This window comes from Oreochromis niloticus, linkage group LG17 (genome assembly GCF_001858045.2).
Source record: "Oreochromis niloticus isolate F11D_XX linkage group LG17, O_niloticus_UMD_NMBU, whole genome shotgun sequence".
Classification (NCBI taxonomy): domain Eukaryota; kingdom Metazoa; phylum Chordata; class Actinopteri; order Cichliformes; family Cichlidae; genus Oreochromis; species Oreochromis niloticus.
Genome location: NC_031981.2, coordinates 31,663,331 through 31,684,889, shown reverse-complemented (window position 1 = coordinate 31,684,889; position 21,559 = coordinate 31,663,331). Strand labels below are relative to the sequence as shown.

Below are 21,559 nucleotides of genomic sequence, written 5' to 3'. Positions count from 1 at the left end.
CCTTTTATTGATTTCCATGGTTTGGTGCAAAGATGGGTTTCAAGAGGAGTTTCTTTTGGAATCTCGGGGAATAACCCTTTGGATTTCTCTTTAACCCAATCTCTTATTTGTAAAAATTTGAAGAAACTTTGTCCTGAGAGTTTGAATTTTTCCTTTAGTTGTTGAAAGTCAGTAAATGTATCATTATTATACAAGTCAGCAACAGTTCGAATATTTCTGTCCTTCCATCTCTGCAATATTGGGTCAGCGATATGATAAGAGAGATCAGGATTGCCCCATAGGGGTGTCCTTCTAAGAAAAGAAATATTTATTTTCAGAAGTGAGTGGGCTTCCTGCCAGGCGCAGAAGGTGTTTAATATTATCAAATTATTTGTGAGCTTGGATAGACATTTTTTTGTACCTAAAAATGGGACTTCTTTTAATAGTATGGGGTTCACCTCATGTTGTTCTATTGGAACCCATCTAACCTCACTCCTCTCTGCATGTAGCCAGATCCAGATTGATCGATACTGAGAGGCAAGATAATAGTTCCTAAAGTTTGGTAAATTAAGTCCTCCCCTTGAATATGGGGCCTGTAGAGAGGAGAGTTTGAGTCTTGGATTTTTCTTTTGCCATATGAAAGAAGTTATAAGTTTGTTAAGCTCTTTGAAAAAACTTTTAGGGACATTTGTAGGGAGACATTGAAATAAGTAAATGAACTTAGGCAAGGTGTTCATTTTAATAACATTAATTCTCCCTATAAGAGATAATGGAAAATCCATCCATCTCTGAATAATAAGTTTGGTTTGCTCCAATAGTTTGATATAATTTAGTTTGAATATTTGATCCTCGGATTTGCCAATTTGTATCCCCAAATACGTAAAGCCATTATTACACCACTGTAATGGGTCAGTAAGAGCTCTAATACGGCTCTCTTGTATATTTAATGGCATAATCTCACTTTTGGTATAGTTTATCTTATATCCTGAGGCTGCACTGTATTCTTTAAGACACTTCATTAAAGAGGGAATTGATTTAAGAGGGTCCATTATATATAGTAAGAGGTCATCCGCATATAGAGAAAGTTTATGTTCACTTGTGCCAAATTTAATTCCAGATATGGAGGCACTAGTACGAATGGCAACTGCTAGTGGTTCGATCGCAATCGCGAAGAGCAAGGGGGAGCTTGGGCAACCTTGTCTACAGCCTCTAGTTAAAGAGAAAGTGCCTGAGAGCACATCATTTGTTATGATATTGGCTCTGGGGGCATTAAAAAGTGTCCTAACGTAGCGGGTGAACTTCTCTCCAAAGCCCATAGCTTCCATTGCCTGAAATAGAAAGTTTGGCTCAATCCTATCAAATGCTTTATTAGCGTCCATTGAGATTATTAGCAGTGGGTCTTGATTTTTTGGGGCAGTATTCAGTATATGGAGCAAACGTCGCACATTATCTGCTCCGTGCCTGTTTTTAATGAAGCCTGTTTGGTCGGCATTTATTATCTTAGGCATAATGTCTTCCAATCTAAGTGCGATTATTTTAGATAATATTTTATAATCTGCGTTTAAGAGGCTAAGGGGTCTGTAAGATTCACATCTCTGTTTATCCTTACCTGGTTTTGGAAGTAATGTGATTGTTGCAATTTCCAATGATTCTGGTAATTTTTTATTTTCTAAAGCTTCTTTAATCATATTTGTAAGTGGTGTCAATAATTCATTAGAGAAGGCCTTATAATAATCGACTGGGAATCCATCAGGTCCAGGGGTCTTATTATTTTGTAAACACTTGAGGGCTCGAAGTACCTCTGTCTCAGATATATCTGCATCAAGCAGTTCTTTGTCCTCATTATATAATTTAGGAAGAGTTATTTCATCTATAAATCTTTTTGCAGCAGTACTGTCGACCCCTTGCTCAGATTTATACAAATCTTCATAGAACCGTTTAAACTCAGCATTTATGAGTGCTGATTTATCAAGGAGTTTATCGTCTTCCGTTAATATTGTCCGTATAAATTTATCAGATGTTTCTTTCTTAATTTGCCAGGCCAGTAGTTTACTTGTTTTGTTTCCAAATTCGTAGTAGTGATATCTAGTTCTGGCCATGGCTGCTTCCGCTCTGCTGGTGCATAGATTATCATATTGCAACCTTGTTTTTGTTAATATATTGAGGTATTCTTCCTTTTTGGTAGCAATATATTCCTGCTCCAGGTTTTTAATGTCAATCTCCAATTTAGTTGTCTTCTCTCTAATTTTTTTAGCCTTATTGGCACTGTATGACATAACCATACCTCTCATATAGGCTTTGAGAGCTTCCCAGATATTGGCATGTGAGGAGGAATTTGAATTGGCATCTAGGAATATTTCAATTTTAATCTTCATATATGAAATAAAGTCAGAGTCTCCTAGCATATAGGTTTTAAACCTCCACCTGTAGATTGCGGGTTGCGGCATATTGATAGCCCAGGAGAGTTTGATGGGATTATGGTCCAAAAAGGTAGTTGCTAAGTAAGAGCAATCTATCACTGTTGCCATCATATTTCGTGGTACAAGAAAAACATATCAATTCTAGAGTGTGTGTTATGTACTGGTGAAAAGAAGGAGGCCTGGATGAAGGTTTCGCCACACATCAATTATGCCTATATCCTTCATACCCTGGTTCAGTGCTATTGCTGCCTTGGATAGTAAAGTTGTTTTGGGTGAGGACCGATCCAGAGAAGGATTTAGGACCAAATTAAAATCTCCACCCACAATATACTGGCCCTCAATTGTAGCCAGTTTCATTATTAAATTGTTAAACAATAAAGGGTTGTCGTAGTTAGGCCCATATATATTTACCAAAGTTATCTTGTTTCTATTTATTTCACAATCTACAAGTAAGAATCTGCCATTTTAATCCTTTTCAACTGAGTTTAGTTGAAAGTTTAGGTGTTTATTAATAAGCAGGGAAACGCCTCTTGCTTTGGAAGTATATGACGAGTAAAAAACATTGCCTACCCAGTCTCTTCGTAATTTTAAATGTTCAGCGTCTGTAAGGTGACTCTCCTGGATAAAAGCAACATCTACTCTCTGCCTCTTTAAGTATGTCAGTATTTTTTTCCTCTTAATGGGTGAATTGATCCCTCTAATATTCCAAGATATACAAGTTAGATGGACCATAATTTAGGTTTTTTATGTGAATATCTTGGATAGGTAAGTGTCATGGTATTCAACGCTAGGGATTTCTGAACACTTTCCTGCTTTTCTGCATTTCGATGTGGTGAAGCTCTGTACATGGGTATAATAGTAAGATACAGCCTAGACCAGGCAGCTGTCTGAACAGTTGCGTAAGTGTGAGTAGAATTTTTGGTAAGAGAGCATACATAACCCCAAAACATTAAAGTAAAAACCTGCCTAAAAAACCCCCTGTAACAAAAACACATTAGGTAGGTAATTCAGCTAAACAATAGTGGTGGCCCAGGCGGCTGCTAAGGTTGAAACTTTAGCCACTCTCGGTAAAATATTTACAGCAAAGTACTGAATTTAACAATCAGATATATATGTAGAACATAACTGTATAAGAACAAATAAACTAGTTGATCAAGGTGTGATGACACTCATCCAGTGGGAGGTTAATATTATGATCATAAATGCACACACAATCTGTACTTTTATGAATTCGTACATATTATTTTAACTGACTGACAAGCAATTATTTCTATTAGTTATGAAATACCAGATTACCATAAATTGTATCTACAATTCGTCTGAAGAATAGAGGATGGAGAGTTTCTATGTCAATGCTTGATATTATAGTCTTTTTTCCCTTCATTTCGCCCCCATCCCCAAAGTTAACATGAATGAAGGTCTTCTCATCTGAGAGTATAAGAGCAAATTGCTTTGTTGAAATCACATTAGATCACTTTAGTCTACTCACTCGGAAGATCTTTCAGATAACGTTGTGCTTCGGCAGGAGTGGAGAAAATTTTGATAGATCCCTGGTGCCTGACGCGAAGTTGCGCTGGGTACATCAGAGCATATTCAATCTCCTTCTCTCGCAGTCTCTGTTTCACGTCACGGAACTCATCTCTTCTGCGCTGCAGGTCTGCGCTGTAATCCGGGAAAAAAGATATTTTCCTATTCTCATATGTCATTTCTCCCCTACTTCTAGCCAGTCGGAGGACTTTTTCTTTGTCTCTGAAGTTCAGGAACTTAGCGATGAGAGGCCGTGGTCTGTCAGACTTCTTCCCGACGCGGTGCGCTCTTTCAAGAGTAATGTGTGAGGTAAAGTTATCATTCCCCAGGATTTGTGGTATAAATTTCTCCAAAAATCCAACAGCGTCGCGGCCTTCTGCTTGCTCCGGGATATTCAGTATCCTAAGGTTGGACCTTCTACTGCGGTTTTCCAAGTCGTCGATTTTGTCTTTGAGTTGCGTTGTCAGTTTATCCATTTTATCAACACGGTTGTGTGCATCTTTAATGTCGTCTTCGTTTGCGCTCACTCGCGCCTCCATCTCCTCAACCTGCTCAGAAAGCGCATTAAGAGAGGATTCAATCTTCGTCAGGGTTGTTTGTATGTCGGCCGTTTTTTTGTCAATGTGGTTCGTGAGGTCCTCCTTAGTTTCCTTGATAGCATTGAGTAATTTGTTAATTGGCAATTCCTCCTTCCCATCCGCCATATTTCTTGTTGCTGATATGTGCAGGTGCCCTGAAGTTTTAGCCGTTTTCTTTCGTTTTGAGTATCGCAAATTATAACTTGCCATACATAAATTTACTTAGTAACTTTGCCTCTTACTATGGTCCAGAGTTATATGAGGGCAAATCAGGATAAAGATAAATTCCTGGGCCTACCGCCGAGAGCTCACGAATACACGTCTTCCGTTGTCAGCCATCCTTTCATTTGATTCTAAATTACAGCTTTCCATCGCACCATCTTGCAGGGGTTTGTTGTGACAAGTGGGTCCAGCACTCATTTCCAACCGTGATTTCTGTCAGCCCTGATGACAAAGATATCATGACATGGTGCACTTATCCACTCACTCAGAGGGAACAAGGCATTTTAAATCACAGGTGATTATGTACTAAAATGGTTGGTCTTATGAGTATAACATGCTATCGATACATTTTCATTAACAAAGCAGAAAGTAAAAAAACAAAACAAAAAAACCCCCAAACATTTGGGACATTCCCGTACATTTGGGAAAATGTTTCTCTCTTAACCTTACTATTTCATTTTGTTGTTAACTGCAGCTGTACTTTGTGAGTGCGTTAGTGAACATCTTTGTGAACAGTACCTCATTAGAAATGATTCAGACATCAGATTTTTGTTTTTAACTTAAATATTTGTGTTGCGGAGGTGTGGTCTCGGGTCTGCAGAGGAGGTGTGACGCAGTGAGCTCGAAGGGGAGGCGCAGAGGCGTGGTGGGAACAGGTGTGCCTGGGCAGGTTGATTGATGAGGAGTCTGTTTTCTCTTCTAGTGACGGCTGGATATTTTGGTATCGATCCAATACCAAGTAAATACGGGCCAGTATCGCTCATACCGATATCGATACTTTTCAATAAAGAAGGTGGATGCGTCACTGAATTGCTAAATCTCAATTAATTTTCATGACCTTAAGTGTTTTTTGTGATGTTTCCTTTTTTATAATTAAATAGTTAAATCCCAGGACATAATTAGGAGGAATTTTATAATTAAATAGAAAATGCTTATAGAAAATGAATTTGATCCATTTTTTTTTTTTTAGAAAAATCTTAATTAAAAGTGTACACAAACCAGTAAAAAATTAAAACAAACAAGTACTGTTGAGAAACTATACTACAAAAAGTACTATTAAAATTCTCAACAACGACTGGTAAAAATATAAATGATATGTAAACAACTTAAAAGCTACTAATGTCTGGTGAAGCTGAACGCAGATGGAAGAGGGACAAACTTCAGGTGCTTCATTCTTCCCCTGAGTCTGACCCCTCTGTCTTGATCCCTTGCTCTGCTGTTTTTAACCAGTTTGAGCCTGTGACTCTTTCTTATTTAGAGGATGCCCTCTGGTTCCCCAAATGATCCTGTCCCACCCTGATTTTTTAAGGAGATTTTTGCTAGCATAGGCTGTTCTTACTGTTATAAACAGCAGTTTAATATCTGGTGTAGTCCCTGCTAATTTTAAGCATGAAATAGTACAACCCTTGCTTAAGAAACCTGCCCTGGACCACACTGTATTGGCTAACTACAGGCCTATCTCCAAGTTGTCTTTTATGTCGAAAATTTTAGAGAAAATTGTACATTGCCAATTGATGGATTTTTTTAAATGAGAACGGTATCTTAGAGGTCTTCCAATCAGGTTTTAAAAACTTTCATAGCACTGAGTCAGCACTCTTAAAGGATTTTAATGATATCTTCCTTACCTGTGACTCTGGTAATCATGTTGTTCTTGTCCTCCTTGAACTAACAGCTGCTTTTGACACTATAGACCACAACATTTTATTGTCTCACACTGTCTTGTTGGTATATGTATGATTTCTATACATTTTACATGAGATAAAAACTTTGTTCGAAAGATTCAGATAATTGCCACCACATATCCAAACCGACATCATGACCAGCAGCTTTTAAGGCTGTGGCTCCAGCAAACATCAGCTGATACTAGAAAGTAATATTAAATCAGTTCTAACAGCTGATCAAGCTTAAACGTGCTGCTGTTGTTTACCGCGACATCCGCTGGTTTTCTCTTTCTGGCGCAAAGTGGGCGATAAACAAACCAGAGAGAAAAGCGATCAGCTGATCATTGATCAGTTTCATGATTGAAGTAGAAACAGGGGAGGGAGGGGGAGAGAGTGAGAGAAGAGGCAGCTGTGCAGCCTAAAGACAGAATAACTGCAGCTTTGTGTCTCTTTTTCATTATAGCTAAAGTACGGGACAAACTGCGTCGCTTCTCAGCTCAATACGAAACGCGTAATATTTTCTCTGAATGAGGGACCATTCCATTTTTAAGGAGCCATTGGCAACTCTACTAACTAACCTTATGAATAAAATAAAGTTCACTATCAGTAACATCATAGCACCCACCCAGCTGTATAGAAACTCTGTCATGCTAGCTAGTACGCAGTACGAGTTATTGTAACTGACTGTAAAAAGTCAGCACAAGGAAAATAAACTCCACCTAAACTTGGTTTATATGTGACTCAGATAGACTGCAGGTCATAACTTCTTACCTGTAGTTCAGTTCACCGCACACTCGGACCGGTGTTCCAGATTAACTGGCGCTTAGATTAACTGGATTTGGTCAACAGATGTGTGGCACACTTGCGTTTCAGGAGCTGCTACCGACAAACCAGCAAAAAAACAAAGCAAAACAAAACAAAACAAAAAACCGCCATTTGTGTCATCTGTGACACTTGTGAGGTTATCTCAAACACACTTTGTCAGTCTTGATGCTGTTGAACAACAAAATGTTTAAAAATGTTTACCTGGTGATATTCTCGCGCGCGACGCGATCGCGAAAACAGCAAACAATTAACACCACGCCAGTGTTGTTCACAGGCAGTAGCGGTTTTAGATACGGGCGGGGCGACACGGGCGGTTGCCCGGGGCGTCATCGTGGTTGGAGCGGCATCACGGGCAAAATAAATAAATAAATTTGCTCGTACTCATGCTGCTCCGACATCATGCCAGCGCATATTGGGGATGGCATAGGCACCGATCGGTTTTCTATCGCCCATTTGCTGGGAGTAAGGGCGCCCTCCGTTTGCGAGGTGCGCCTGCTGCTTGCGGCACAGGGAGGAGAGGGCGGGGCGGCGGGGGATTCTCTGGCTGGCTGGAGCACCATCTAATAACCAACTCGCAAAATAAAACAAACCAACAACACGAAAACACCAGACATTATGATACAGACTTATAATTTGCACCGATGTTTTTTTTGAAATTCTATAAAGTGCGCCCTCAGTGCGCCTGCTCGCTGCTGAAGTCAAAGTAAACTTTATTGTCATCTCAGCTACATACAGTCCAGTATATAGAGAGACGAGACGACGAGGCTCCAGTTACAGCAGTGCAAGTAAACGAACAATAAATATTCAAGAGTAAAAAAATAAATATACAATTTAGGACTCGGGGTAAAGGGATCAATAACAATTTAAAATGAATATTTTATATTTTGTTGATTTAAAGTGTCACACACAACCCGTGGAAAGGAGAGGGAGACCTGCTGCTCCCAAATAGAGCACATTTCATTCATAATGTTGTAAATCCAAGCCCATTATGTATTCATGATCCGAATCCTGGGTTGTGTGAAATCCCAGAAATAAACCCTAGACAAAGCGAATCTGTGAACTAAGGTGTAGGTCTGTTAGGTTATGTTGTGGTGATCCTCGAGTTGGGGGATGGGTGTTCATACTGGAGTGCAAAATTAAAAACCAAGATGGACAAGAAAAGTTCAAAGCCATCAGGTGCTCAGTTTAAAAAAAAGAGAGAAAAGAAGAGGAGTGTAGCGACTTCCACAGTCGCTAGAGGCCGGGGATTGAGCCTGCCTATTTGCCTGACGCGCTGTCAACTTTACGCAATAATGTGAGAGGTGGAATTGCTTGCTTGTTTATTAAAGTGCTTGAAAACTTGACAGAGCAATGTGATCGGCTCGCGATTCAAACTCTTAAAACATCACAGGCTCTAATGCAACAAGCAATGTTCCCTCTAAGCTGCGCACGTGCGCAATTGCGCACTGCTGGCATGGTCTCTGCTCACAGAAAATCTGCGTTGCGCACAAAAAAAATCTAACCTGAATTGAAATTAAAATTAATACTTTAACAATTCTGTTTTGCAGTGTTAGTCAGTAAGTGCCTGGCTGCTCCCATATGGGATTAGAACGATGCCACCTTATCCCATAGTTCAGCCAATAATGCGATTCACATTCGTATATACGCAGCCAATCAATGTCGTTGACAGTCCACCAGCAGCTTGACACTTTCAGCAGCACTGCACTGAAGCTGTCTTTGTGCTCCAGGGGTGAAAAATATGATGGAAAAAAACTGAACGTCAATACGTCGCACATAAGAAAATTATATGTCAAAAACACATAATAAACATATTTTCAGTGTTAATTTTTCTGATAGTGTTTTAATGTTTATCATAAGATCAATCCCAGAGTTGGGAAATTCACAGGAGATATTTTCTTATTAAATTTTCTGAAGTTTTCCAACTTTTTTTTTTTTTATTTTGTTTTATTTTTTTTTGGGCCACTGTTAACAGGTGCACAAGCTGTTTTCTAAAAGTGGAGATGTCACACGTATCATCATTGGCCTGGACGAAACCAAGAAGACTGCTTGTGGATTCTGCTTTGTCGAGTATCATTTAAAAATGTTTAATTCATGCTAAAATATACTGAGTCAGTAATTTGACTGGCTGCCATGCACTTAGAAATTGAAGTTACCAGTACGTCATGATTTACACATGTTGTGCCTTAATGCTGTCCCAGATACTACACCTGTGCAGATGCAGAGCATGCCTTGCGCTTCATTAATGGCACACGGCTGGATAACAGCATCATCAGGACAGACTGGGATGCTTCAAGGATGAAGGCAGTTCGGTCGTGGCAAATCAGGAGGACAGGTGAGGGTTAGGATATGAGTACTTTTATAAATGTGGAAGTAATCGGCTGTGTAGGGCTGTGCGATATGACCAAAATCTCATCCCGATATAAGACATCTATCCTCCCGATAACGATATAAATCACAAAAATGTAACATTTTCTGTAAATTCTGTGAATCTCGGGCAGCTCGACTTGCGTGAAGTGTTTCCAGCTGTGCGTCGTGTGCCTGGAGTCAGTGTTTTAACCGACGCATGAAACGATAAATTTTAGACATAAGTTGTAATGCCCGACGGTTTCTTTGTGAGTATTTATTACAGAGCGTGCTGCGGGGAAAAGCCTGTTCTAACGTTTGAGTCTAAGGTTTATTTTTTAGCACCTGACGGCTCTTTTTTTGCTTCTCATCTGTAAACACTCTGCATACTCTTTCGTGTGATTCAGTTTATTTTAAAAGTCTCAACAGGATCTTGAGCTTTATTGTGAAAGGTTTACGTGGAAAATAAACAAGCGGACACACGGTGGTTTTACCGTCCTTGTTGCTAACGACAGCGCATAAACATAGGCGCTTGTCCGTCACTAGTGTGGTTGTATTAAATATAAGAGAAAGAAAGAACTTTAAGAAATTAATATAGCTACTACAGTGACCATCAAAACTATGAAAAAATATTGCCGTAAGCAGTTTATTTTGCAACACCACGAAACAAACGATAGCGTAAAATGAAATGATAGACGTTTTTATATTTTCATCCGATATATATTGTTATATCGAACAGCCCTACTGCTGTAGATGCCAACTGCTGGGTTTTTGGTTTTGTTTTTTTAATTGGAGTAAACTACAAAGCTAAAAGTTAGTTCTGTGAGTACGAAACTGCACTCGTATTAGAACTAATGTAAAAAGATATTAACCCACGACTCAAGTAATGTTAAAGGACATTGAAGATATCTCTGATCTGGGCTTTAGAGCTCAGCTGCCTGGAATAATTTAAACAATTCATCTTGTTTATTTAAACAAAAGAAGCCTCCAATAGATCCAGCTGTTGTGGTTCTAACCCTATATAACCTGCAACTTTCATAAAAATATTGTTTCTGTCTAATTTTTAATGTTTTGGGTTCCTTTTTTTTTTTTTTTTTTTTTTTTTTTTACTGATTGTGTGATCAGAGTTTTTATACCCCTTTGCTGGGGTTACTAAACATCCAGATCAGCAACTTCAATCCAGAAATGCTTGCGTCTGCTTTTCAAATCCATATCAGATCAGATGAGTATCTTACTTATTTTAGTCATACAATTTACAAGTGAGCTTACCAAAGCAGGGACACTTAATTGGTGATTGTAATAGTTTCAATTACTTTGGAGCGTTGGATTCCTGAACACAATGAAGTTGAGAGCTCAGGTTTGGCTGATCCTTTTTGCCTGACTGTCAATCATCATGATGATCACTTTCTGTCATTGAACACTTTAACAATCTCTGCACTGCAGATGTTTTGGACAACAATATAAAATGCAGCATACTATGACATTTTAAAAAAATGACACATACTTTTTGAATGCCATTTGAGTAAATACACTTTATCATGGCATTTGAATACGCTAGTATGATATTTAGAACTTTAGAAAATAAATTATGCATGAATACCCATGGCCTTTAAAAAGATGGCATTACCGTAGTAATGCATTAGCAAAATGAGTGGATATATTATGCTGTTAACAAACACAATGTAACATAATTAGGGATGGGTATCGTTTAGGTTTTATCTGATACCGGTGCCAAACCGGTTCTTTTGAAACAGTGCCGGTGCTTAAAGAATGGAGAACACAAACTTTGTCCAAAAACCTCTCATGTTTAGCTGCTTTCCACTTTTTCTTTGGTCATTTTAGCCTTTTTGGCCAGGGTGAAGGGAGCATCTGCCATCAAACAAGAAGACAGTCGCATGTAACTACGACGGTGTTTGCTAGTTCACCTTACATGCATTAATTTAATAACATAGTTAGCCTACTCAACGTAAATTACACACAAACAACATTAAGCTACTCGCCCAGAGAAGAACGACTGCTGCTGCCATCATCATCCGTCATCATGTCTGCTACACTGGCGGGGCTCGGGGCCAGGACACTCCTCTTCAGGTTCTTGGAGGGTGTTGCTAACTCCGGGTCCGATAACAGGCACCACACCTGTGGTAGGTACAGTGCATTTCTCAGCTTTAAAAAAAAACGCTATGCGTCGCCAGGTGTTTCAGCAGATTCAAGGTGTTACCTCCTTTTCACAGTATCACCTTAAAGCACTTGTTGCAGGCTGCTGAGTTTGCATCTTTTGCTGTGAAGTACAGCCAGACTTTTGACCGCTTCGCCTTGGGCGTTTTTAATCTGTAGCTCTGCTCTAAAAGAACGTACGTACCTGGGGCCACCTACTGTCTTTGGAAAGGTAAAATGATTGGCTAGAATCTGAAGTGTATGATATCTCAGGGAAAAAAAAAGCACCGAAATGTGCGCTGCTTTTCGGTATGGTTACTACCGTTTATGTCGACACCGGTTACCGGTACCCATCCCTAAACATAATCATGTTTTATTTTGTCAAGCTTTCTGGGAGCGTAAACTTGACAGGAAATACTGGGCAAAGGACCTGATTATTGTTTGGATTTTCCTTTTCTACAAACACCCAGCAGTATGATTCAAGGGTGGCTTAACGGTCCACCATATACAAACACATGTGAGCCCACAAAGGGCAGGAAGTAACATTGCTTACCAAATAAGGAAACCAGAACCTTACATAGAGTGCGCCTGGAGTTAACACTATAGCCTCGCCCACCATTCGACAGGCCGGGAAGGAGAATAGAAACAAAAGAATGTCTTTAATCATGCCGTTTGAAACAAGGTTTACAAATTTAAGTACAACAATGACAAATATTACCAAAATCAGTTGGATGCTGATTTTACAGTGTTGGGTAGAGTGTGTTAGTCTCAGTTGAACAAGTGATTGATTTATGCTCTCTTCCCCCCTCTTTGTGTTTCTGTGTGTAACTGTGTAGGTAGGTGAGAGATGATTACGACCCAGCGAGAGACAGTTACGGTAACTGGCTCAGCAGCATCGACCCGCAGAGGGGCGCAATAGTTTTTAGAATAAACACCACAGCAGTCTGCCTGGACTACAGAGTCCCAGCTGTTAGTCCTGCTCCAGATTAACTCTCCCACAAGGTCAAGCAAGCTACCACAGATTAGAAGTTTTGTCATGAAAGCCCTCTGCAGCAGTCCAGCTCGGACTACTGGATCCAGGTGTGAGCAAATGTTATTTATTTGTTTTTGAGGCCTGGTTTTTGCTCTGCCTGTCTCTGCAACTACACGGTTGACATGTGATATTTGTTGATGTTTATTATTCTGTGTAAAGAAATGCCATTGATTTTCCTGCAGGCTGGAAAGGCTCTGATAAAGTTGTCTTGATTTTCTGTGTCATGTTCAAATAACTACCTGAAGTAGTGAAGATGCAGTGCTGTTCCATGAATGAAATTTTGTCCAAAACTGTGCATACTTTTTAAAATAAAGTCTTGTTTTTTGAAATTTGATGCCATTTTGTGAAATCTGTTTGGTTTGGTATTATCTGTCGCAGACAGATGGATATAGATAAATATAGTGTGTGTGTGTGTGTGTGTGTGTGGTGTGTGTGTGTGTGTGTGTGTGTGTGTGTGTGTGTGTGTGTGGTGTGTGTGTGTGTGTGTGTGTGTGTACAGAGACATATATAACTCTTATCTCATCATCATGGCATCTGTTAGTGGGTGGGATATATTAGGAAGAAAGTTAATATTTTGTCCTTAAAGCTGATGTGTTAGAAGCACGAAAAAATGGACAAAAATAGCAATGTTAGTGAAAAGGGCCAAATTGTGACGGCTAGCTTCGAGCATCTCAAAAAGTGCATCGCTTGTGGGGTGTTCCCGGCCTGCAGCGGGCAGTATCTACTAAAAGTGGTTTAAGGAAGGAACCATGGCGAACCAGCGACAGGGTCCTGGGTGGCAAAGACACATTGATGCACGTGGGGAGTGAAGCAAGTCTGTGTAGGCAGTGTGTTGCTTTGGGCAATGTTCTGCTGGGAAACCTTGGTTCATGCCATCCATGTGGATGTTACTTTCATCAGGGCAGCTTGGGCAGCACAAGGGGACCAATGCAATGTTAGGCTAGTGGTCATAATGTGAGCTTAATAAAATGAAAGAAATCCAGCAATAAAAAGAGAAGTAGTACATTTTGGATATACACATTAAACCAGGGGTGTCCAAACTCCGGCCCGCGGGCCATTTTTAATTGGCCCGCAATAATTTTATAAATAGAATAGAATATGGCCCGCACTTCAACTTTTGCTTGAGTGTATTGCACTTCTTAGTTTTAACACCAGAGGGAGCTACTGTTGATCAAGGCAGTTGCTCCACCAAAAAGGACAATCACAGAAGAAATTTACCCCAAGTTACTAAACATGGCAGAACCAAAGAAGCGAAAGGTAGAAAGTGAGTGCAGAAAATTTCAGACACGGTGAGAGATTGAATATTTCTTCAAAGAATTCAAGGGGACGTGTGTCTGTTTGATCTGCACCGAAACTATGGCAGTTATGAAATCAATCAATCAATCTTTATTTATAAAGCACTTTTCATACAAAAAAAAAAAAACTGTAGCACAAAGTGCTTTACATGGTTAAAAGCAGCCCACCCCACCCTCCCACTCATTCCCCACACTCTCATTAACAGAAACGGTCATGGATATACACATTACTAACACCCCCCCCCCCCCCCCCCCCCCCCCCCCCACACACACACACACACACACACACACACACACACACTTAAAGAGTAAAATTGGGCTGGGTACGCATTAGCCAAGTGAGGAAACACTATCACAGGGAGCTGTCTGCACCGGGAGCCGGTCACAGACCGCAGCCTCCAGGCTGGGCACACAGCAGGAGGGAGGCAAAGAAGCCCCCAGCCAGGCTGAGAGGATCCACAGAGCCCCAGCAGCCACGGTCGATCACAGCCCCGGTGCAGAGAGCCCCCTCCGAGGAAACACTGGAGATATGACCTAATAAGAATATAAACAGGATAAAAAGATAAAATAAATAAGAGTGGGATACAATATAAATATAAGTATAAACAGAGTAAGAAGATAAAAATGAATAAGAATAAAATCAATAAATATTAGGTAAAACTAAATTAATAATATAAATAGAATAACAGGATAGAATAAATAAGCATAAAATAAATAAACGTTAGTTAAAAGCTAAATTAAAAAGGTGGGTCTTGAGCCTGTTCTTAAAAACATGTACGTTCTCTGCGGCCCTGAGCTCCTCCGGCAGGCTGTTCCACAGTCGAGGACCATACCACTGAAAAGCTGCCTCTCCGTGAGTATGTGTCCTGACTTTAGGAACAATCAAAAGGCCAGTACCAGAGGACCTCAGGGTACGCGAGGGTTCATATGGTAAAAGCAGATCTGAAAGATAAGAAGGCCCAAGACCATTAAGACATTTAAAAACCAATAAAAGAACTTTAAAATCGATCCTGAAACACACGGGGAGCCAATGCAGCGATTGTAAAACCGGTGTAATGTGGGCCCGCCTCTGGTCTTCGTCAGCACACGAGCTGCAGAGTTTTGTAAAAGTTGTAAAGGTGAAATATTCTTTTTGGGGAGACCAGAGAGCAGGGCATTACAGTAATCAATGCGACTGGTAATAAAAGCATGCATCAGCATCTCCGTGTTGGCCCGAGAGAGAATAGGGCGGACTCTGGCTATATTTTTTAGATGATAAAATCCAATTTTGGTTACGTGTTTAATATGTGGGATAAAACCAAGCTCAGAGTCAAGAATAACACCCAGGTTTTTCACTTGTAGTGAAGGGCATAGTGAAAATGCCTGTAATTTAGACAAGAGTTTCTCTCTCTGAGCCTCAGGACCGATGATTAAAACTTCAGTTTTGTCCTGGTTAAGCTGTAAAAAGTTTTCTGCCATCCAAGATTTTATATCTAGAATACAGTTAAAAAGGGCATCCATTGGTCTGGTGTCATCAGGAGACACGGAGATATACAGCTGAGTATCATCAGCGTAACTGTGGAAGTTCACTCCATGCCTCCTGATGACACTGCCAAGAGGGAGCATATACAAATTAAAAAGTACAGGGCCTAAAACCGACCCTTGAGGCACACCACATGTCATTTTATGGATCTTAGAGGAGCATGTATCCATACACACCATAAAAGTTCTGTCTGAGAGATAGGAAGTGAACCAGTTGTGTACAGCACCAGAGAGGCCCACCATGTGTTTCAGTCTGTTTAAAAGTATAGCGTGGTCTACTGTATCAAAGGCTGCGCTTAGATCCAGTAGCACCAGGACTGAGAGCTTTTGGGAGTCCCAGTTACATCTAAGATCATTTAAAACCTTTAGGAGAGCGGTCTCTGTGCTGTGGTTCACCCGAAATCCAGACTGAAATATTTCTAGGATCTGTTTATCAATCAAAAATCATTAATCTGAGTAAAAACAAGTTTTTCTAAAATTTTACTTAAAAATGGTAAGTTGGATACAGGTCTGTAGTTATTAAATCATTGCAATCCAAATTGCTCTTCTTCAGAAGGGGCCTCACCACCGCCGTTTTAAAAGCAGCAGGGAAGACACCCAACTGAAGAGAGCAATTCATCATGTATAAAAGCTCCGCTTCAAAACATCCATAAAGTGTTTAAAAAGTGAAGAGGGGATTGGATCTAAAAGACATGTGGTGAGTCTCACTGTGGAGAAAACTTTCTTAAGGTTCTCAGCATTAACCAGGACAAAGCTGTCCAGTGTCTCCTCAGGTACAATCGAGCCCTCAGATGTGTTTAAATCATATCACGAGAAGATAAAATATCACATCTGATGGTGTTGATTTTTCCCCTGAAGTGGTCTGCAAACTGCTCACAGAGTGAGTCTGTGGGGTTCTTTGGGAGCTGTTAAAATCAGGTTAAATAAATGATCTATGGTGGAGAAGAGGACCTTGGGATTATTTTTGTTATTACTGATTATTTTGGCGAAGTATGAATTTCTTGAATTCCTTAGTGCAGTGGTTCCCAAACTTTTTTGCCAGCCCCCCTTTTTTACAAGAAAAATGTTCGCCCCCCCGCGCACAAACACATCCTCCAAACACACACACCCATATTTTGCTCCATTGCGGTTTATTTCACACCTCAAACATTTAGTAAATGATTAAGCAAATACAAGTAAACGGCAATAAATTACAGGCAGTAATAAAATATACTACTAACTCTTTTACGCTGCGTCCACACCTACACCGGTATTTTTGAAACGCAGCTGTTTCTGTGCGTTTGGGCCTTTCGTCAACACGTAAACGGCGTTGCGATTCACCGAAAACGGAGATTATTTAAAACTCCTTTTTGCGTTTATGTGTGGACGAGGATTACAGAGTTCGTCACGCAACGCCAAAGGTATGTGCCTCTTTTCACGTCACGCTGTGCGCCACGTTATTGTTTACATGAGATGAATTGCAGAATGGCAGATAGAGACAAAATACTGTTAATCTGACTATCTTCAGGTTTTACACGCTTACATACACACACACAGTTACTGTCCCTGCATTTAGAAAGGCAGAGGCGTCACTGTGTGATTATTTTACGTGTAGTTATTTTTTTCCTGTGTAATAATATTCAACATTGCTGTCAATACATTTTTCAAAAAATGTCTCTCTGTGCAAAATGGGTTTAAACACATAAACAGCTGTGGGATACTGTTTGTCCGTGATTTGAACAGGGGGAACAAATTACGGCAGGATCAGCCTGATATTATTCGTATCCCACTGTAACTTTACTGCATAAAGAGCTAACATGTCCAAAATGTCAGGAGTAGTTAGTTATTACAAGAAGTGTTTGTGAACTAAAAATCAAGAATGTGGGATCCTGTTTGTCCGTGATTTGGAGAACCTAGCGCTGCTCCCGACGCAGGGAAACTAATTCTGCAGGGGAGACCTACCTTGGCACTTGTGCAGGTGAAGCCAAAGGGAAGATATGCTTCACCATATTTTCTAGTCTTTGGCTTGGAAGGAAGTTGGTTTGGAAACATATTTGGCGATGCTTCATCTCCTGCTTTGCGTTTGTGTGGGAGCCCCGTCAAAAACCTGTCCACAGTATCCAAGCACTCTTTTATTTATTTTTTTCTTTTCATACCGCGCCCCCCCTGCAATGGCTCTGCGCCCCCCTAGGGGGCGGGCCCCACACTTTGGGAACCTCTGCCTTAGTGTATTATTGTAAATTTTAAGTTGCTCGCAAAGTATTTGATGGTTGATTGCATTTTTATTTTTCCTCCATCTCCTTTCTGCTGCCCTGCAATTTCTTTTGAATTTTTTGACTTCTTCGTTTCTCCAGGGTGATACACGTTTTACGTTAATCTTTTTGGTGGTGAGTGGAGCAACGGAGTCAAGGCTTTTCTTCAGTTTGAGGTTAAAATGATTAAAAATAAAATCACAGGGTGCAGGTAGAATCACAGGGGGGCATTCGTCTAAAACCCTGGTAAAATTTGCAGCCACTTCAGAGGTTAGATAGCGCCTCCTCACAGTTCGCACCGAGGTCTCGCGCTGAATAAAACCGGTGATGTTAAAAAACACACAGTAGTGGTCAGAGACAGCCAAGTCAACAACAGAGGACACACTGGTGGACAGCCCATGGGTGATGACCAGGTCCAGAGTGTGTCCTCTGTTGTGAGTCGGCTGCGTGACGTGCTGGGTAAAATCCATACAGTAAAGAATGTTTAAGAATTCTTTTGATGTAGGGTCAGAAGGATTATCTATGTGCAGGTTAAAATCACCGGTTAAAATTATCATATTATACTTTGAATGTATGTTTGTTAAAAATTCTGAGAATTCCTTGATAAAAGCAGCACTGTCTTTAGGTGGTCTATAAATTGTGACAGATAAAACTGGAGGGCTGCTAAAAACAATAGCGTGGAATTCAAAAGTGGTAAAATGATCAAATAAAATTTGTTTGGTGGTGAGTGTGTTTGTAGCGACTTCCACAGTCGCTAAAGGCCGGGGATGGAGCTTGTCTCTTTGCCTGACGCGCTGTCAACTTATGCAATAATGCGAAAGGTGGAATTGTTTGCTTATTTATTAAAGTGCTTTGAGAGTTAACAGAGTAATGTGATCATCTCACGATCTGTACTCTTACAACGTCACAGGCTCTAATGTAACAAAGCAAAACATGTTGTGCAGCGGTCAACAAAAATTACGGCTACCCAGCCTCCTCTCTGTCAAATCAAACCCCCGTGAATGACAGACTGACAACGCCCATTTATGTCGCCGCTAGCACCCACGTGACTCCCATAACAACCAAACAAATGAAAACCCAGTGATCATCAAAATTCTATATATTTAATTATGGCTCCTACACACCAGCCCCTAATTATTAGGACCCCTTCTAATAATTACTAGATTAACCAAGTAGGAGACATAAAACATGCAGAGAAAAGTCAATCATTTACTGTATTTCAATATTACCCACAGGAATCCTATAGCTAATCTTAAAGTCTACATTTAAAGAAAATGAGAGACATTTTATGTCCAAATACAATCAAAGTCTGATAATTGGATCTAAAAGTCTTTAACTGTGATCTGCCTCCAGCAGTAGACACAGCTTGGTAATAGGTCGATCCAGGCAACTAGTCTGAGTCTTAATCCGAACTTGACGAACAAATCCTCTTCGGTCCGGAAAAGTCTTTATCACACGTCCCATTGGCCAAGAGTTACGAGGTGCTGAACTGTCCATGATGAGAACCAGATCTCCCACGATGAGGTTCCTCTTTACTCCAATCCATCGCTGACGTTCCTGTTGCTGTAGTAGGTATTCCTTCACCCATCTTTTCCAAAACAAGTCAGACATGTATTGGACTTGTTCCATCTTCTGTGTGTGTACATATCAGTGGAATGGAATACTCCTGGTGGTAATATCGGGGAGGTCTTTAACAGAAGAAGATGATTAGGGGTCAAAGCTTCCAGGTCGTTAGGATCCATTGAGGCTTTGGTAATTGGGCGGCTGTTAATGATGCTTCAACCTCACAAAGTACTGTATGAAGACCTTCTTCATCCAGGTTTTGTACTTTCATTATGGAATTAAGTACTTTGCGAACCAGTCTTATCAGTCGCTCCCAGGTTCCTCCGTGATGTGAACCTCCAGGTGGATTAAAGGTCCATTTAACTCCCTTTTGCAGAAAGACGTCATTGAGTTTCACCTGGTTCCAATGTTCAATGGCAGTTCTAAGTTCACGTTCAGCACCTACAAAGTTGGTTCCGTTATCAGAACGCAGTTCTCCAACCTGACCTCTTCTTGCACTGAAACGTCTGAACGCATTAATGAAAGAGTCAGTATCCAGTGATGGAGCAACCTCAATGTGAACAGCACGGATAGCAAGGCAGGTAATATAACACCATATCTCTTCACCATGCTCCTCCTACTTTTCACACTGAAGGGTCCAAAGTAATCCACTCCACCCGCGTGAATGGAGGTTCATCTGGAATGATTCTTTCATTGGGCAAATCCGCCATCTGTTGATTCACTGGTGGAGCATTAAGACGTCGACAGATGACACATTTAGATAACACTTTCTTATTGCTGTACTAGCTCCAATCAACCAGTACTTTTCTCTTAGCTTAGACAACATGTGGTTACGACCACCATGTCCAACTTCCTGATGTATGTGTCTAAGCAAGAGCTCGGAGATGTGTTGATCCTTTGCTAGTATTATGGGATGTTTCACCTCAACTGGCATCGATGATCTACTGAGTCTCCCACCCACTCTGAGAATTCCATCTTGCAGCTGTGGGCAGAGTCTTCGAAGAGGACTTGATTTTATAATGGGTTGTCCCTTCTCCAGACTCACAAGCTCCAAGGAAAATCTCATCCTCTGACAGAACTTGATGATGGCAACCTCAGCTTTGTCCAGATCTTCCACTGTAAGATTCTTAATCACAGATGTCCTCTTAAAGTTCCTCAGCTTTCTTCCACAAATGATTTCTGTTGCTCTTTACTGACCTCTGACTGTGGTAAGCTTGAACACAATTCTCTCCTTTTCTTCACAAAGGACAGAAGCAAGTCCTTAAATTTCAGCAGCCATGCCACTGACTTCTTAAGATGTGTCCAGGTAGAAAAACGTTTAAACAAGCAAGTAACAGAATTTTCTCCAGCTTGCTCAACACTCACTGTGGCAACTGTTTTTACCTCAGGATCATCAGATGAAAGCAGACTGATATCATCTGGGTAGACAGGCCATTCACTCCTAGATTGTAGAAGATACTGAGGCCCAGACAACCATTTTGCATTCTTCATAAAAACATCGACTTTCACTCCTCTTGAGGCCATATCTGCTGGATTACTGGCTGTGTCCACATATCTCCATTGCGAGGAAGATGAAACTCTTAAGATTTGTGAAACTCTGTTGGACACAAAACCTTGAATCTTGAAGTCTCACTCCTGATGTACTTAAGAACAGAAGCACTGTCTGTCCAAAACACAGAATCCAGAAGTTCCATCTGCAGCTCTTTCCTCCAGAGTACATCTAATCGACTGGCCATGGTTGCTGCAATGAGCTCCATTCTCGGATGGTAAAGGATTTAAGAGGAGCAACACGAGCCTTTCCATAACAACGCACAGTGTTGTTCTGAACAGATGTTTCAATCAGCAGATAGGTCACTGTTCCATATCCATCCTCACTGGCATCACAGAAATGGTGCAACTGAGCACTCGTGATTTCTCCAAATCCATCAGGTTTCAGACATCGACTCACTTCAAACTTGCTCAATAGCTGGAGCTGCTGGAGCCATGTTAACCATCTTTTGGAAAACAGTTCTGGTACATTATCGTCCCAGCCGATTCCTTCCTTGCATAGATCTCTTAGGATTTTCTTAGCAGTTAAGACCACAGGACTTAGCATACCAAGAGGATCATAGATAGAACTGACAATTGAAAGGATTCCTCTTCTGGTGAGTGGTCTGTCCTTAAGCACAATCTTGAACTTAAAGGAGTCTGATTTTATGCACCACTCC

The 21,559-nt window shown here is 40.6% G+C and overlaps 1 protein-coding gene across 3 annotated transcripts; it reads left to right on the top strand.

Moving 5' to 3' along the window:
• Nucleotides 1–4,872: 4,872 nt before the first annotated feature.
• Nucleotides 4,873–13,071, top strand: LOC109195126 (nuclear cap-binding protein subunit 2-like). 3 transcript variants are annotated; one of them, XM_025899720.1, is made up of 4 exons: nucleotides 4,873–5,021; nucleotides 9,185–9,279; nucleotides 9,411–9,544; nucleotides 12,546–13,071. In XM_025899720.1, the coding sequence occupies exons 1-4, from the start codon at nucleotides 4,971–4,973 to the stop codon at nucleotides 12,551–12,553; spliced, it is 288 nt and encodes a 95-aa protein (XP_025755505.1). In that variant the 5' UTR covers nucleotides 4,873–4,970; the 3' UTR covers nucleotides 12,554–13,071. The 3 variants fall into 3 exon arrangements, 1 of the variants encoding a protein (XP_025755505.1); XR_002056801.2 differs by lacking the exon at nucleotides 4,873–5,021 and having other exon boundaries at nucleotides 9,157–9,260; XR_003214575.1 differs by lacking the exons at nucleotides 4,873–5,021; nucleotides 12,546–13,071 and adding an exon at nucleotides 11,398–11,449 and having other exon boundaries at nucleotides 9,157–9,260.
• Nucleotides 13,072–21,559: the final 8,488 nt, after the last annotated feature.